The 17,359-nt window shown below is 43.4% G+C and overlaps 1 protein-coding gene across 1 annotated transcript; it reads left to right on the top strand.

The window, feature by feature from the left end:
• The first annotated feature begins 228 nt into the window (after positions 1–228).
• KDELR2 (KDEL endoplasmic reticulum protein retention receptor 2) lies at positions 229–16,777 on the top strand. Its single transcript, XM_088148077.1, has 5 exons — positions 229–442; positions 8,191–8,291; positions 10,337–10,495; positions 12,264–12,516; positions 14,970–16,777. Exons 1-5 carry the CDS (start codon positions 352–354, stop codon positions 15,002–15,004), a joined length of 639 nt encoding a protein of 212 aa, XP_088004203.1. The 5' UTR covers positions 229–351; the 3' UTR covers positions 15,005–16,777.
• The last annotated feature ends 582 nt before the right edge of the window (positions 16,778–17,359 follow it).

Below are 17,359 nucleotides of genomic sequence, written 5' to 3'. Positions count from 1 at the left end.
CCGTACAGAAAGCCGGCCGAGTTGAACAACCGGCGGCAGGCGCGCAGGCGCAGCCGAGCGGAGGAAGCGAGAGAACGGAGGGGAACCGAAGCCTCCGCGCGTGCGCAGAGCTGGGCCGGAGCGGCGACTGGCGCCGGCCCCTCCGCCCGCCTGGCCGGGCTAGATAGGCCGGGCGGGGGCGTGGCTTCCTCCTCCCCCTGCCCGCCTCAGAGGGCGGTGCGCGCTTTTCCCGGCGTGCCCCGCGCCCGCGCTGGCTGTCTCTGGCCACGTCCCCGGGCCACGTCGCTCGGTGCCCGCTGCGCGCTCGCCATCTTCGGTTCGGTCCCCGGTTCCTCTCCCGCCGCCGCCGCCATGAACATCTTCCGCCTCACCGGGGACCTCTCCCACCTGGCGGCCATCATCATCCTGCTGCTGAAGATCTGGAAGACCCGCTCGTGCGCCGGTGTGTGGCGGCGGGCGGGCGGTTGCGGGGCGGCGGGCGAGGGCCTCGTGGCCCGGCGCGCCTCGGAGGCCTTTCTCTGGGCTGAGGGGGGTCCCCGTGGCCCCCGCTGGGCTGGGGGGGCGTCGCTTGCCGCTTAGGAGGCTGCTGGGGTCTTGGGAGGTCGACCCCCGCCCCCTTCTTGGAGGGGGTTGTCGAAAGAGGAGAGGAAGTGGGGTGGCGCCCCCTCCTTGGGGGGCTTGGGGAAAGACTGGGAGGGGGTGGCGCCCCCCACCCCCTTTTCGTGCTGCAGGCTGGTTTGGGTTGGGATGGGATTTGGGTGGGTGGGTGGGGGGCTCGCTTAGGGTTAGGTTCCCCCTCAGTCTTGGGGGTGTTTCGTTGGGAGAAGTTCCCCCCATCCCGTGCAGGTGGGCTTGACTGGGAGGAGACCTGGGGCTCCTTTTGGGGTACGGACCCCTGCCTGCCGCTTCCTGGGGTTGCAGGATTAGCGTTGAGTTTGGGGGGAGAATCCGCCTGCCGCGCCTTCCATGGGGAGGACTCTGCTTTCAGACGGGGAGGCAGAGGGACTGCGGATCTCCTCCGTAGCTGGGGTTGGAGGGAAAAGAGATTTCAGTGGGGCTGAGAGCTTTCCGCGAAGACTGGCGTGGGTGGGGGTGCTGCACCTTTAGGGTTGGGGTCTTATGGGAAGGGTGGCTTTGAGATTCGTCCTCCCCCTGCTTTAATAATTTTTCCTGTCCCCACCTGGACTTTGCATGCTAGGAAGGAGCAGTTGAGGAACGTGGATTGGGGTGGGAGGCGTACATCTTTCTTCATCAATGGTGGGTCAGTTGAGTTTGTTTGCAGGGAGGGAGGTTAGAGGAAAGCAGGGCAGATTTTCTTAGATTTGCTTAGCTTCCCGGTTTGTGGGAGGCAGGCGTGTGGGTGTCCTGCATTCAATAGAGTCATCACTGAGTACAACACTGGGTCTCCGAGATGCATCTTATATAGCTAATGCTGGTCTCCTGTGGGTGTAGTTGATGGGGAGTTTTGCATTAGGTGAGGGGGAATTGGGGATGTTGCAAAAAAGTGGTATTTTGGGCAGAAGAATGGGGCCCATTGTATACTAGATTAGGAAGAGAGGTTCAAATTCCGGTCTGCTTTTTGAATAACCATAGGTTTTTCTCAGTTTAGCATCTCTCACATGGTTGATCTGAGTATTGGAGTCAGTGTGAATTGTCAATTCTAAAGGTTAAGATTAAGATACAGTGGCTTACAGATGTGGTGGGTACCCCTATCCCTAATCAGTACTACCCCTCTTTATTTAGAAGGCTGAGAAGGTGTTGCTTTTAAAACCTATGCAGTATTAGAAAGCAAGGATTTGGTTAAGATTCTGATCCTAAACACAAAGGCATAGAGAAAAAAATTATAGGGCAATCTAGACATATCTTTAAAGATATTTCTGTAGTTTCGCTGGGCTACATTTGTAACAGTAGAAAGCTGTCAGCTACCATTTGCAAACACAAAAGATTCAGAATCCCCACTGAGACCTTTTCCCTTGGTGCTACAAAGGAGAAACTGGTGTATGAAAGTCCCATGGGAATTAACTGGAAATAGTACTGCTTTTTTATTTCTCTGTATCACAAATACAGAGCTCCTACACTGCAATTGGAATTGAAGCTGATTGAGACCAGAGGCTCAGAATGGGGTCCAAATCTAGGCAGGCTGTTAAAAATATTCTAAAAGATTTACTTGAAAAGTCATTGGAAATATTAAGGGCAGGGAATAACCTTTGTGGATTAAAAACCCAGGGATGTGGTCTAAATCAGGGTTCCTCAACCTCAGCAACTTTAAAATTTAACCCATCTTAAAGTTGCTGAGGTTGAGGAACCCTGGTTTAAATGAATGGTACCTTTATTAGCATAGAAAGGTGAAGTGCTGGGTTCATTTCCAGCAGAACCACTTTCCAGTGTTGTTTTGGTCTTTGACTCTGAAATCATAAAATAAATGTTCCGGGACTAAGGGAGCTGATCCCACATGTCTCTTCTTCCCCATGGAATTGATGTGCAAAAATGGAATGAATGGATTTGGGGGGGGGGAACAAAGCTTGAGATTCTGGAGTTGTGCGATGTGGGGCCCAACCTATTCTCCTTTAGCAGTGACGTTTTGCTGTTTCCAAGAGCAGAACGATCCCGCTTTCCTGCTGACTTTGTAAGGCCAAAGCTCCTGCTCCTGAACGGCCGGAGCCTTTCCCCTGCAGGTGGTTGGCTTCCTTTTCCATGAAGGGGTTAAGCGGTGATCCGGCTCGGAGAGCTTGATGGACGCTCTTCCTCGTCTTGCCAACTGCAGTTGAAAATTGGAAGCAAATGAATCCAGGCTTGAGAGAGTAGGCTTTCAATTGGAAGGCCTGAGTTAGTCTGACGTGGCAACTCAGAGAAGGTGTGGTGAACAGAACTGTCTGGGAAGAGACATTCTCCACTTGCTCATTTCTTAGTAGAAAACCAGGATTCTCACTGATTATGGAAGAGATGGGTGTTTGTCATGCGTTCCCAGATGAAATCGAATGCTGCCTCTTCTGTGGTTACCTTATTTTGAAAGTAACTTTATTGCTGATAAACAGAAGTAGCCTTTCCAACTAACAGATTTTATTAAAAGCCCCTCCCCCCCCGAGCATTTAAACCTTTTTGTGCTTTGGACTATTTTTTTAAACCCATCTACTAACCCTAAGCACTTTTTGTTTGTTTAACTTGCATCAGTGACATGACTTGAACGGGGTTCTGGTGTCTCCAGGCTAGTCCCGTGGTGCAAAATGTGCTTTGACCTCTGGCAAGCAAACCCAGCAGTTTTAGAACAGTGGGATTAAGGAGAATGAAGGGCCACAAGTGGTTGAAATAAATCAGTCTTCCTTGGCATTTTATTGGAAGAGATTTTAAAGCCAGGACTTGAGTTATTGTTGAGAAGGAAGCAGAGTCTGAAAAAGCCACGTGTCCCCTTGTAGGAAGAACCATTCAGAAGTATGACTCCGTTGTCCTGTGCAGCCTTTCCCCAGCCAGGCACCCATCAGATACATTGGACTATAATTCCCATTTTTGCAGCCAGCGTGGCAGTTCATATCTGGTTGGGCACAGAAGAGTTACCATCCTGTCCATTCAGAGATGCAGATTTAGGGAAGGCTGTTTGCAAACCCTAAACCATTCCATTTTTACAGTAGTAGTATGGTTGTCTAGTTGCTGCTAACTTTTCATATATCATGTAACGTGGGTTTTGTGTGTCTTCAAATACTAAACAGCGAGAGCAGATGTAATCCGAGTCTTGTCATCCTTGTGTCTGTGAGCAAATCATCCGTGCAGAAAGTTGCTTCTGCAAAGCTGGCTACCAAAAGCAATAGCCCAGGTGTGTTGGACTTCAGATCCCATGATTCTTAGCTAGTATGATCGAGGCTGTGCTGAATGGGAGTTGTGGTGGTTGAAATCCTGCACAACTGGAAGGACCTGGTTGGAGAAAATGATACAGCCTTACTGAATGATTTATATAGGCCTAATCCTGTTTTTTTTTTTTATAAATGATGCAAATATCTTGGAAATCAATTAGTGGAAGCATTTTGGAACTAGAAAATCATGATTATTGTAGGGCTGTTTTTAGGTTCTGTTTGCTACTCTGCTCGGAATAGCTTGAAATGAAGCATTAGCATTTGGGGCATTATGGTAAAATGTGAATTAGTTACACTGAAGCTAATCGTATTCATTTAATATAGCTATTTATTAAAGCAAGTTGGCAACAACTATACACAGACCTTCAAGACTGATTAACAAAAAAAAATTGGTATGAAGACTTTTGGACTCATTTATGCAGACTTTTGAATCTAAAATATTAACTTTTCAAGAAACAACAATATTAGAAGGATGAACGAGGAGCAATAGATTGCATGCTTGCTGTCCCATAGGAAAGTGTTTAAGAAAAAAAAAGATAATGAACATCATTGCAGTGGCATTTTCTTTAATCTACTGCTTTGTTTTTGAATAAAAATATATAATGAAAGACTTCAAGGAAGCAGATTTTACAGTAAATCAAAATGATCAGAATATACATTGTTGAGGAGCTAGTGAAATAGAACACAAGGCCCCTGGTGCTGAGGAATACTTTGATTTTTCATGTCATATTAAACCATGGTTTGTTTAACCATTGTCAAAACAGCCTAGTTCAAGCAACACTAAATCATTTAATGGCTATGTCCATTCATCACCCTAAGCCAGTGTTGTTCAACCTCAGCAACTTTAAGATGCATGGACTTCAACTCCTGGCTGGCTGGGGAATTCTGGGAGTTGAAGTCCACACATCTTAAAGTTGCTGAGGTTGAGAAACACTGCCCTAAGCCAAAAGACTAGCAAACTACATTGTGGGTTAGGGTCATGCTTGAACTGAGTCGAAAGCTTATAAACTGGAGTTTTCTCCAGTCTTGGCATAATCTTCCCTAGCAACAGAGCTGTGGCAATGAGGATTTCTCCACTGGATTAACCTATTATCCATTGGATGGTGCTGTTCCCAAACTGTCTCTTGATAGCTCTTTGGCCTGGTGTTTTACTGAATGCAAAGATTATGCAAGCTTTGGTAGTTGTGACGGCATATTTACCTTCTCTTTCTCTCCCTACCCATTTCCTTCGGTGTCAGGCCTGTTTACGTGCCCCCATTTTAAGTTGCATAGAGAGCTTTATCAAAATGTGGGTGGGAAAATCTGTGGAGTATGTAGCACACAAATGTACATATAAATAAATGTGGTGTGTGATCACGAAAAAGCTAGGCAGAGCTGGACTGAACCTTGAAAAAGCTAAGTAGGGCAGGTCATGGTTAGTACCTGCATGGGAGATCACTGGGACATCCCAGGGCTGTAGGTTAAACTGAGATGTCAGAAAAGCATCAGGGAAAAAGAACTATTGTTGCAAAAATATATATTTTGAATAAAATATATAATGAAAGACTTCAAGGAAGCAGATTTTACAGTAAATCAAAATGATCAGAATATACATTGTCGAGGAGCTAGTGATGGGTGGGGGAGAAATTTAATAAATAAATAAAAATAAATAAATATGTCACAGATGTCTCTGTGTAGTTGCTAAGAGTTGAATTTGACCTGAGGGAATGTTTATCTTTACTTGGAGTTTGTTTTTAATGTTAGAAAGTAGATAGATATAGATTAAATGACTAGGTCTTGTCCTCTCCAGGGCATAAAAAGTAGGTCACAGAGCCTCCATACTTTTGCGGTGCTTGCTGAAATACGCAGCATTTACGGCTCAGAAGCTTTGCTCACAGGAAGTTTGTATGCATGGTAGAGCTAATCAGTGGGGCATGTGACCCCACAGTATGTTCAGACAACGGGGCTTGTATTGTTATCAACACCTGCTTTTCTAGCAGTGAGGTGTTACCTTTACAAAATTGTGACCTGTGAACTCCATGTAGTGGGAAGAGGTGTGTGTTAAACACCTTGCTTGTCAGGTTGTAAATGTTGGAGCCATGGAAGGATCCAGATTCAAAAGAGAAAAGGTGATTTAGAGCACATGTGAATGTGCACATCACACACCTGGCAACACCTCCTTAAATCCCATGTGTCTTGCTCCTTCACAAGCCCAGGGAAAAATGCTGCTGCTTTTAGAAGTTGCCAACAGTTGCAACATCAGTGCTCCTGTGTATAAAAAAAGCATCTTTTCTCCTTCAAATCCAGATCATTGCATCTTCCTGATAAACTATCAGTGGGAGTGGGGTGCATTAGTCATTGTGTCCTGCTTGAGGGGCTCCTGGTAGAAATGACACTTTGGGGATAAATGAACTACTGCATTAAGGCTCAGAGCTGCCCCTGGGAGAGTTTCTCGCAGATTGGGATCGGGGTTGTGATCTTGCCAACAGGGTTAGGATCCCAGTGGAGATCAAAGAGAAGAAAGAGAACTAACATCATGGAAATTGCTTCCTTTCTAATCTTTCCCAGGCATGCAACCAGCTTAAATGCCCAAAGCTGCTGTAGCAGGCTAGGGAATACACAGACCTCCAACTGGTTTTGAACAGCTGTTTCCAGCAACATGGAAGATGCTAGCTGTGGTAGTTTAGCAGTATTGGGAGGCATAGGTTCTTCTACCTTGATGCTAAGATACACGCTCCTTGCGTTTCATGGCTGCCCTTTCTCTGCCAAAGTCCTTGACTGACACAGAAAGCACAAGCTAAAACTGCATTTGTGTTATTTAAAAGCTGTGGTGAACCCTGGGCTAATTAGGCAATTGGTGAAACTCCCACGGCAATTTTTGTTACTTGACACTGAATGGTGTGGTCTGTGCAACACAATAGCCTTGCCTCAGGTAGGGTTGGGTAGTTTGTGGTTTCTGTGTTTGGAAGCCCAGCCCTTTCATAGCAGTTTACGGTGAGCCTGACCAACGTGCTCCACGCACACTGTGTGTCCTGCAAAAAGAGCAGTTGTGCTTTCTTAATCCAGGTTTAGGATAAGGGTTTGGAGTGAACCCAGCTAGTGATTCTTGTTCAATTTAACCATGTTTGGAGTAGAAAGATGGGGCAAATATTTTGCAAGGCTAGTGTTTTTGTGGCTTGGTGCATCTTAAGCCTTAGGATCTGGAGGAAGAGAACCATCCTCAAATCTAACTTGATTGAAGAACACAGGCATGGTTTGCGTTTTAACCATGATCTGTTGGCTAAGCACAAACTGCTGGATTTGCCCCTTTTGCTAAGCCGCAAACTTATACCCACATTGGCTTGGTGCACACAATGAGCTACACCAGAATCAATTCATTAACTATGGCTTCATGAGTTGAGTAAATGTGGCCTGCGTTTACCCTCAACAGCCAAATTCTCCTTCGTATGTTTGGTTTGTCTTGGGCTGTCTCTGTCCTTGCACACAAACTTTCTAAACTGAAGCATTTGCTTTCTAACTGTGGCTAAAGGAAATGGGAAGCAGGGACGTTCTATCTGCTCTGCAGAGGTCCTCCTTGCCTGTAACTGTTTGCATTCAACTGGGGTCAAAGGTTTGCCATCCAATAAATATTAGCATTTGTGGGATCAAACTATTTAGCCATTTTGGCAGTGTTGACATTCCTACTAGCTGACTCTGAGAAGCCCACAAACAGAGTATGAAAATAATGTGTCATTTGTGGCGACCTTCTGACTGATCTGCTGCCCTAGTTCAGGTCTCTATGGGCAGGCCCTTTCAGTGTCAGAAGTGATTTGCCAGACTTTCTTCCTAGGCTTGAGAGAGAATGACTGGCCCAAAGTCACCTAGGCGGGTTTCACGCCTAAGGCAGGCATTAAAACCAAATTGACTTTCAATACTACTGGGCTAACTGCTCTTAATTCATCTCAATTGCCCTGGGCTCTTATTTATGATGTCTTTTCAATGAAGATTTAGCCTTTTCAGTACAGTGCCTGATAGATTGCAAGTTTGGAATGGAGTGGAAATGAAATTGAGGAGTAAAACAAGCAGACAGAAGCAAATCACTGATCATGATGCATATGAAGATATCCATCTTGAGACTTTCACAAGATGGATGGACTCTTTCCATAAGCTTTGGTTGGGGGACATAAAGTGGCCCTGCCTGATGCAAGCATTTAAGACACTGTTGTCCAAACTTGGCCACTTTAAGATGAGTGGACTTCAACTCCCAGAATTCCCCAGCCAGCCAACACTGGTTTAAGATAAAGGCAATTGGCATACTGTAAAAACCAAAAGAAAGGGAAAAAAAGACTTTCCTCTTCTTTCTTTTTTTTTTTTTAATTTGCTCTAGGTATATCTGGGAAAAGTCAGCTTCTCTTTGCACTGGTGTTCACTACTCGATACCTGGATCTCTTCACTTCATTCATTTCACTTTATAACACTTCTATGAAGGTACAGTATACTGAATAAGTAAGAGGGCTACAAACCATTAATTACATCTGGGGTCTGCAGCCGTATGCATTTCATGACTAGAAGATTTTTCCAGTTTGGACAGGAATAAATTGCTGGCGAAAGTTATTAAAAGCTTCTTGATTCTGTTCTAAGTGCTGCAGCTTGGCTTGGAACCAAGTTCCACACTTCGATGTGGTGAGTTGTGTTATTGCCATGAATATTGGCAACAATATTTAATGTTCCAATTCAAAGCATTCATCTTACAAGGTGTCTGCCAAAGCAGAGTATCAAAACTGTATTTGATACTCCTTAAGCACATTTTACTTTTGGAGGACCATCAGGCCTGCCTTAGATTAGAGACTGTGTGTCCACGTCTCCATCTAGCGGCAGTAGTATAAATTTCTTGGCATTGTGTTGGTATTTGCAAATCTTGTCCTCATTCAAAGCCTTGTCTGGAACTGAACAACAAAGAAGGCACTGAAGTTCCAAGGAAGAGAACTGAATCTCCTTCTTCTTTTGAATGACCTCCATAAATCTCTTAACTTCTGTTTGGAGGTAGGAACATGTTGACCTTGAAATGGTTTAGCCAGCTCTGGGTCTGAATAGTATTGGACCATTAGTCAAAAATGCTTTAAAAGCCTGGTTTGGGGAATAATATGAGAATGCTTAAAGCTGCAGAGGTGCTGTACTTAAAGAAATATAGATCTCTATCCCTGGTCAGAAGCCCACATAAAATATCAAGCACCTTAGATCAAGCTCGTATATTTGTAGGACTGAGCGCTTATCTGTATTTGTTGATTCATTTATCTCACAACAGTTTAAATTCCCTGTCTGGTTGGAGAACTAATGGTCATAGTTCAGAGAAGATTAAAACTGGAAAAACAGTTGAGATATATGTTTTCAGCCCTCTGAATAATGGTTATCTTCAATTTTCTTTTAACCTTCTAAAATCCAGCCATATAATTCATGGAGTTTAGTCTTTGGAAAATAATTTCAAACAAACTGCAAAGCTTTCTACTCTAAATGCATTACCTGGAAATTTAATTTTTAGGAAGGCATTTGTGTAGCTGTGCTTAGTCACAGACTCTACCCTGGACACTGATATCCAGGAGATCTGGGAAGCGTCAGGTTAGAGGAGAGTCTCAAAACCCTGTGGTCAACAGAATTGTTGCTAGTACACCCTTAGAGGGTGCCAGGTTAGAAAAGGTGACTGTCCTAAATTCTGGTTCCAACATTACTGACATGATCTTGAAAAAGCCATTGAAATTTTCTTGTTTTTCCCCACATTAATCGTGTCAGCATCTAGTATTTTCAACAAGTTTATAACAAAATCCAGTTTTGTTAGAAGTGCCTATAACCTGGGCTGCAATGCTTATTTCAGTGAAAATCTTATTACTGGAAAAGCATCTTGGTTGATCAGAAAGCAGATTTAGGAAGCTAAATATCTATAAAAGCTGCAGAGAGCAAGTTCCCTTTCAAAAGTGAATCTTCTAAGATGGTCTGCCTGCCATCCAGAAGGGACAGTCTTGCTTCAGAAGTATTGCTGGTGGTTCAGTTATGAAAAAATACTCAATAGACATGTTTTGGTCTGCAACATTTATTATGATGGTTTCTAAAGAGTTTTCATTTCTTTGTTAATTAAGATATGATGTATCTTGGAGTCATGGAAGGTTGCAGAGAAAACCCCTGTATTCGGGATCTGCAGCATCAGAGATGGGCTTGGTTTCAAGCCACCAGATTTTGAGTCCAACTGGTTTCAGTCTGTCAGTCAATGAGTTGCTATGGAAAAAAGGTGTTTTTTGGGGGGGGCATCTCTTTATATTCTAGATAACTTTCACCATAATATAAAGAGTGTGTCTTCAGACAAAAATGTAAACTTGTGAGGTAGACAGTGTGGCAAACTGATGTCTGTTACTGAGCAACTCAGGGAGGGAACCTCACTCAGACAATGCACAAAGGTTCCTTTTTACATATGTAAAATGCTTTTCCTGAAGGTTTGAAGCTGATTAGAAGCTTGATAACACATCTGGATCTCTCCCTTTCAGCTAATCTACATTGCTTGCTCATATGCTACAGTCTATCTGATCTACATGAAATTTAAGGCTACCTATGATGGGAATCATGATACGTTCAGAGTCGAGTTTCTTGTGGTTCCGGTTGGCGGACTCTCTTTTCTGGTCAATCATGACTTCTCCCCTCTAGAGGTGAGTCCAAAACATTTGTGTTTTGAAGCAGTGCAGGTATCACCAAGACAACAGTACACTGGTTAATCTTTTAAAACAACAACAAAGCGAGTAGAAGACAATGAAGGGAGACTTTTGTGGGTCCTTCCTTCCTTTCTTGAGGGTACGGAGAGGTAGAAATATATTTCATTTTCAGTGATGAGCAAAACAGATGATTTACATCATACAGATGGGCAGATGACCCCATAAAAAGGAAAAGTTGAAGAGTTTTGACACCTTATCATCGATACAGTGAAAAGCACTGTACTGGCAGCTTTACAGCCAACCCACAAACACAATAGTTATCTATAAATGACAGGTTAATGTAAACATGTTTTCTATACATAAAGCTTTTTTTTTTTTAAATCTTGCACAGCCAATATAATGTTTTCTGCCTGCAGGGTTGTAAAAGGGAAAAAGGGATGGGGAAAGAATAATAGGGGGAAAGTGAAGTCACACACACACACACTCCCCATACTCTCAGAGTTGGTGAATTGAAATGCAAGCCGTCCAGGGAGGGGAGGACTCCCAGCAGAGCTGGTGGGAACAGTGGAACAGCTCACCTTCCTTGCGGGTGGCCCAGGCAAATAAACTGGTAAGCTCACAGGCTAAGGATAGCCCAGTGTAATCCAAAGCAATGGAAAAAATGTGCTTGGTCACTGTGTATAAATTCAGGCCAGGTTCATGCAGCCTATTGACCCATAATATGGGTTGTTTGCTTTGTCTGACATGTGTGGTATGAACACTGTGGGCGTTGCTAAATCATGGCTTATGCATTAGCCTGATGTGTGAGCCCAGCTGTTTGTAATCTAGTTAGCAGACCCCTATTAAAACATGCTATGGTTTAGCCCCATATATGAACCCAAAGTTTTTGCCCCGCACAGCAGAGGCGGTCGAGACAAGCTTATTGTCCTCTTGAATTTAAGCCTGGGAACAGTGAGAAGTAGCAGGTTTGCATCATGGCCTGAAGGAAGGGTTGGATGTAGTCGTAGAACCCCCTTGTAGTCAGCTGGGGTTCAGTTGGGGTGGTGGTGTTGCTCATTCGAGCTGTATAGTTCAACTGAATTCAAGGGAACTTGCTCCCCACTTACATACAGGATTGCTGCTTTAGTTATTCAGATGCCCAGTTCCTTAAACAAATATTGGGAAAGTAAATTCTGTCTTTTGTCCTTCATTTTCTCTCAAGTTCTTCAGCCAGCATTTGAGAAGTGATTGCCGCCATCTGGAGGACTGAACAAGATCTACTATTTTAAAAATCATTTTAGCTTGAAAAAGGGGGCATGACTTCGATGCATCTTACGTTCCAACTGATCTGCGCTATGCATAAGATCAGTCATCTAGAGCAGTGTTTCTCCGCCTCAGCAGCTTTAAGATGTATGCCCTTCAACTCCCAGCATTCCCCAGCCAGCATGCTGTATGCTGCAGTATGAGTGTAAAGCTTTCAGAGGATGTGTTTGCCAATGCTGGGCAATGCTGCTAACCTTGATGCCATCCTGGTATATGAACTTCACGTTCTACCCTTCTTAGAAATAGTTGTACTGGCTGGGGGATTCTGGGACTTGATTGACATATCTGACAGATACCCGGATTGAGGAAGAATGCATTACACAGCTCTTTCTCTCCTCTATTTCTCATTTGGGTATTTTTTGCTGCATTTTGATGTGTATTGGGTTTTTCCAACATTGTTTTCAAGAGGTGGATGGAGAATTCTTGAGAGTATGACTTGAACATCTTTGTCTTATTCTTCCAGATCTTGTGGACTTTCTCCATCTACTTGGAGTCTGTTGCGATTCTTCCCCAACTTTTTATGATCAGTAAAACTGGGGAAGCAGAGACCATCACTACTCACTATCTTTTCTTTCTGGGCCTCTACCGTGCCTTGTACCTTATCAACTGGATTTGGCGTTACTATTTTGAGGGATTCTTTGACCTCATAGCCGTGGTGGCTGGGGTGGTCCAGACTATTTTGTACTGTGACTTCTTCTATTTGTACGTTACAAAAGGTAAGAGACACATGGTAACTCACGTTACGACTTGTCATGCAGCATCTTTCCTCAACTTGATGGCCTGTGGTTGTGTTGGACTCCAGCTCCCATCATTCCCCATGGCTGCAGATGCTGGGAGGTATAGTCCTGCTCAGCTACAGGGCACCAGGATGGAAAAGGAGAATCTAGATTCCTACAGTATGTTTCCATGGTACCTTATATAGGTTACACTAAAGCTTCATCAAAGCAAGAGTGGGTGTGGATCTTTCTAGATCTCATTTTCAGGAAATGTAATAAGCTATAGGGTCCCCCCGCCAACTTCTCCTCCTGTATCTCTCTGCAGCTTCATAGAATATGGTCCTTCTATGACAAAACATTGTTTCTGAGCTCTGCATTTTTTAAAAAAGCCCATATTAACCACAAATAAGTAAGTCAATGTCATTGATCAGGACCATGAAATAGTTGGGGAAAATGTTGGAAGATATTTTGAATGGCATATTTCTTTCCTTGTCTGGTTCATTTGGTGTATGCTCCCTCTGCAAGCGACTCTAGATTTTTAATATAATACATTTTTATGTATGCTAAGCTTGGATTAAAGTAGCTTGAAAATGGGGTAGGCTGTGAGAGACCTTTGCTGGCACTTCCCTTAGTGACCTTGGGCTGGTCACTCTCTTTCAACCTTGCTACCCTCCAGGTCTGTTAGGTTGATGGACTGGGAGAATCATGTCTCCGTAAGTTTAGTATCCTAGGCAATTGGAATAGTTTCCCTGTTTCCCTCAACACATTTTTGAAATGGATTGCAGCCACAGAAGGACCTGTACGTTTCCTATAGAAAGGGATGGAGTGGGTACAGTTATTTTTTAGAAGTACAGTACCTGGGCCTAAATTACCCCCTTTGCAAATGATGAGAACGCATTAAAATGCTTCCCTGTCTTGAAAATGTGGCAGTGGAACCGGTTCTTCCAGTTGGGTGGCTTCGGTTGCCATTCCCTTGCCCATTTAATTCCACTGATTATAGCAATAAATATATTGTGGGCATCGCTATATTTTAAAAAGTGAAGGAAATTAGACACCTCAAACCATCTTTGCTTTACAAAATAGAGCAGTGTTCCTGAACAAAAGATTTGGGTTGAGATCCAGGCACACCAGGGTTGGCCAGTTTTAGAGAACTGAAGAAATCCCAACAAGGAGTAGATCTGATTTTTGGTGACAGTCTCTCTCATCCTGCAAGCAGGAATACATGTGCTCACCTCTCATCATGTCAACATAGTTGTCCTGTGTCATAAGCAAGGCTTTGAGATAGTGACTGGTTCAAGATTACCCATGGATCTCTGTGGCTGAGTTGGAATTTCTCCTTGTGCCTAAGCAGGAACTATTTCATTTCTAATCTAATGCTTGGTGAATCCTATAAATCTGGGCTCTTGAAAAAAGAAAAAGAGCTAATATGTGTACTGTAGGGAAAACTTGAAAAAGAACTCCATGGGCTGTCTCTTTTTCATGGGGAGTGTTGGGTAGTAACTGGATGCTATTTCTGTATTAAATTAGTTCAGTGTTTCTCAACCTTGGCAACTTGAAGATGTGTGGACTTCAAGCTGCCAAGGTTGAGAAACATTGAATTAGCTAATAGTAAATTAAATTGGCTAATATTATTTCTGTTTTAAACTCCATGTTTTCAATGGTCCCTTCCCTTCCCTTCCAAGGACCCTCCATTTTTTCACCGACTATAGTTCCCCTCCCCCATTCCTTCCAACCAGGTTGTGGTTTGTGATTGCCGGGAGTCAGAAATAAATACAACATGCTGTTTTGTTACACGGAAGAAAATATAGGTGCCTCCTATGGCTGCCGATGTTGGAAAGGCTTTCTGAAACCTGCTTTGTGGGGTTTCCCTACCTTGTTTCTATTCCGGCTTTGTGAGGCAAGCACAGGCCACAACTTACCGGTCCTAAAAGACATATCAAGTTACACTTTGCTTCAAATCAGGAAAAAAATAAAAGTTGTGAAAAAAAGGAGGGGATATGCAACTTCAGAGATACTCAGGGCTCCAACCTAGTGTCTAATATCTCTTTCAGAATTACCATTATTAACAGGTAGTCATCATTTAGTGCCTCATTTAGCGACCATTCACAATTACAATAGTAATGAAAAGGTAACTTTTGACCCATCCTCACATTGATAACTTTCTCAGGTCTGAAGGAAGATCGTAAGCACCGTCACGGTTTCGCTTAGCGGTTGCTTCGCTTAGCGACTGAGTTGCCAGTCTCAGTTGTGGTTGCTAAATGAGGACTTGTAATTTTTATTGAACTCTCCACCCCTTCCATTTCCTTCTGTCTTCTCTGCATGTCTTACAGTGGAGACCTTTGTTTGTTGGCAATGAAAAATGTAAAGGAATTCCCCAGTTGTTGTCCTGTGTGAACAGCAGCAGTGCTTTGGATCGGATGCCTGTGTGAATTGACCTTGTTTCCCTCTTTCAGTACTCAAAGGGAAGAAGCTCAGTTTGCCAGCATAAGTGCCAAGGGTAGTCATCCCCATCTGTCATCTTGGATGCGTAGACAGAACAATCCTGACCTTCAAGAGGTTGAAGATGCTCGAACAGATGGCCTCCCCCTCTTCTTGCAGAGAGTCCTCCGTGGGCTCTGTAGGACCAGAGAACCAGCTGACTTCTGTTTGAGGCATCTTGCCTTTTCTCTTTTTTTATTACTATGTATAAAGATTTTTTACCTGAGAGAAACTTAATACCGTGTGGATTTAATTCAGTGTGTAGTTTCAATTGGAATAGTTCCAAAAACAGTGAGGTTTTTTTGGGGGGGTGGGGTTCTTGGTGATCAGGAATAAGTGCAAACACTTATTTTCAAAAGATTCTCTTTAAATTGCTGAGTTATTTTGACGCGCCCAGGCCCATGCTGACTGTTGGATGGTAACTGTTCTTTCCTGTTTGATTTCAAATTTCATTCCGCTGTATTTATTTTCCTCCTTTCCCCCCAAATGTTGAGAGTTTTGTGTCGGCTGGAATCAAACTACAAATGTCAGAAAAGTCTCATGGAAAAGATGTCACCGTTTCACAAATGCCTCGAATCGCTCGTTTTCCTCCTCTTTCCACAAAGGGATGTTTCTATAGTGTCTGCTGATGAATACTTTCCTCTACCTCTGTTCACCTCCTGATGACATTCGCTTAAGACTATTTGGTGCCAATGCAGATTTTTTTCTCTCCAATGTAGTGGTTTAGCAGCAATCATTCCTGTTTCCACGTGCCCCATTCAGACTAAAATCGTTCCACATTTTTTGGAGGTTTTTCTTTTCCTACTCATAGCAGCGTTAACACTACCCCTGCACTTGTCCAGTTGAAGTAATCTATAGGTGGCAATTTTTAACGATGTCTCCGACTTTTTTAATACAGAATCCTTTTACAAGTAATGTCTTTGTTTAGCTTTCCGGCAATTTTAGATGTGCCAGTTTTGGACAGTTAATTGTCACTTTTATAGACTTGTTCCTGAATCAGCAGCACCAAGTCCTGTTCTCTAGCTTCCCTTTTTTACTGAGCTGTTGCATGATTTATCCTGTGTTACCATCCTAAATAAACATTTTATGAAGTGGTTCTCCATTGTGGTGTCCTCAAATGATCCCGCTGCTGCAGTTGATCTCCGTGAATTGCTGTGACTTGGAAGCGTTCAAATCAGCGCTCAGTTACATCTTGGCTATACAGTAAAGGCACCGTCCCGCCTCATTTATCTGCAAAATAGGTGTAGCTTTCAAATTGTAAAGTGTTGGCAGTATTTTTTTTTTTTTAATCACAATAGCTGCAAAGAAAACGTTAGAACGTACTGAAGTGATATTGAGAGAGTTGGCCCTAGGATGGTTGGAGCCCAAGGTTCTTTCGAAATGCGGAAGCCGCTGAGTCTTCCTCCTGGATCTGTGTGGTTGCCTACCTGACAAATAGACTAAAGAAAAAGAACAAATAATTGTTCTTTTGCAGCGAGTTGAGGCCTTTGGATCATTTGCATAAGTCACCTCAATTAGTTTCAGATGAAGTGCTTCCTGGTGCTTCCAGCACCACCTCCCATCACCTAAGCCTTTTGTAAATTGAAGGAAGCAATTATTGGTGGGTCGAAGCAATGAAAGAAGTGGGCGAAAAGAGCAGGAACTTCACAGGAAAAATATCTATCTGAAATTGCAAGAGGGTCAGTCATCTATTGACTGGAGAAAAGCAGCACCTCAACTCAAACCTTTTATTTTGTGTATGTATAATTTTCTGTTCCAAATATATATTTTTTTTCTCACTCTATTGCTGTGTCTTATTCATGAAATGCATGGTTTGGGGGAGAAGTTCCTAGCAAGGACGGTACCTCATTTTGTAAGGCAAAGGAGGAATCAGGCAAGAAGCAGAAGTTCTTTGACAGCAGCTGAGTCTGTTGCGGCTTTTAATGGTTTCTATGAATCTTCGTTATGATAGTATCACAGTGTTGTGCCTTTTCAGAAACCTGTTTTGCTTTCATGAATGATGTGTGGACTTCAACTCCCAGAAATAAATTATTTCCATAACACTCTGCTAAGCCCAGATAGACGTGGTTTGGTTCAGCGTGTATATAAATCCACCTCTTAAGATTTGAAGGCTAGACGCAACCAATAATTTAGTCCATCAGCAACACTTAAGGAAACCACAGCTTGATTTGTAACCTGCCCAGAGTCTCGGAGTGGGTGGCCATAATAATAAAATGTATGAATCAGGGTGCTTTGTTCTGCAGTTGATAGAACTTGGTTTGTGGTGGTATATATGTTGTAGGGTCAGTTCTTGGAAGCTGGGCTGGGACATCTTAAAGCTACCAGGAGGTAAGATACTCAATACCACACGTTTCAAAGGCTTTCA

Source organism: Python bivittatus, unplaced genomic scaffold (genome assembly GCF_059951505.1).
Source record: "Python bivittatus isolate LINGU-HERP-01145 unplaced genomic scaffold, Pbiv_v1 ctg000560_np1212, whole genome shotgun sequence".
Taxonomy (NCBI): domain Eukaryota; kingdom Metazoa; phylum Chordata; class Lepidosauria; order Squamata; family Pythonidae; genus Python; species Python bivittatus.
The sequence above is the reverse complement of the archived record's forward strand: the minus strand, read 5'-3'. Positions and strand labels throughout refer to the sequence as shown.

Bases quoted from the DNA above. Each gene is read 5' to 3' on its own strand.
- KDELR2 (XM_088148077.1), top strand. From the start codon at position 352: ATGAACATCTTCCGCCTCACCGGGGACCTCTCCCACCTGGCGGCCATC. The intron at 10,496-12,263 runs GTGAGTCCAAAA...TTATTCTTCCAG, and splicing joins ATGACTTCTCCCCTCTAGAG to ATCTTGTGGACTTTCTCCAT. The intron at 12,517-14,969 runs GTAAGAGACACA...TCCCTCTTTCAG, and splicing joins CTATTTGTACGTTACAAAAG to TACTCAAAGGGAAGAAGCTC.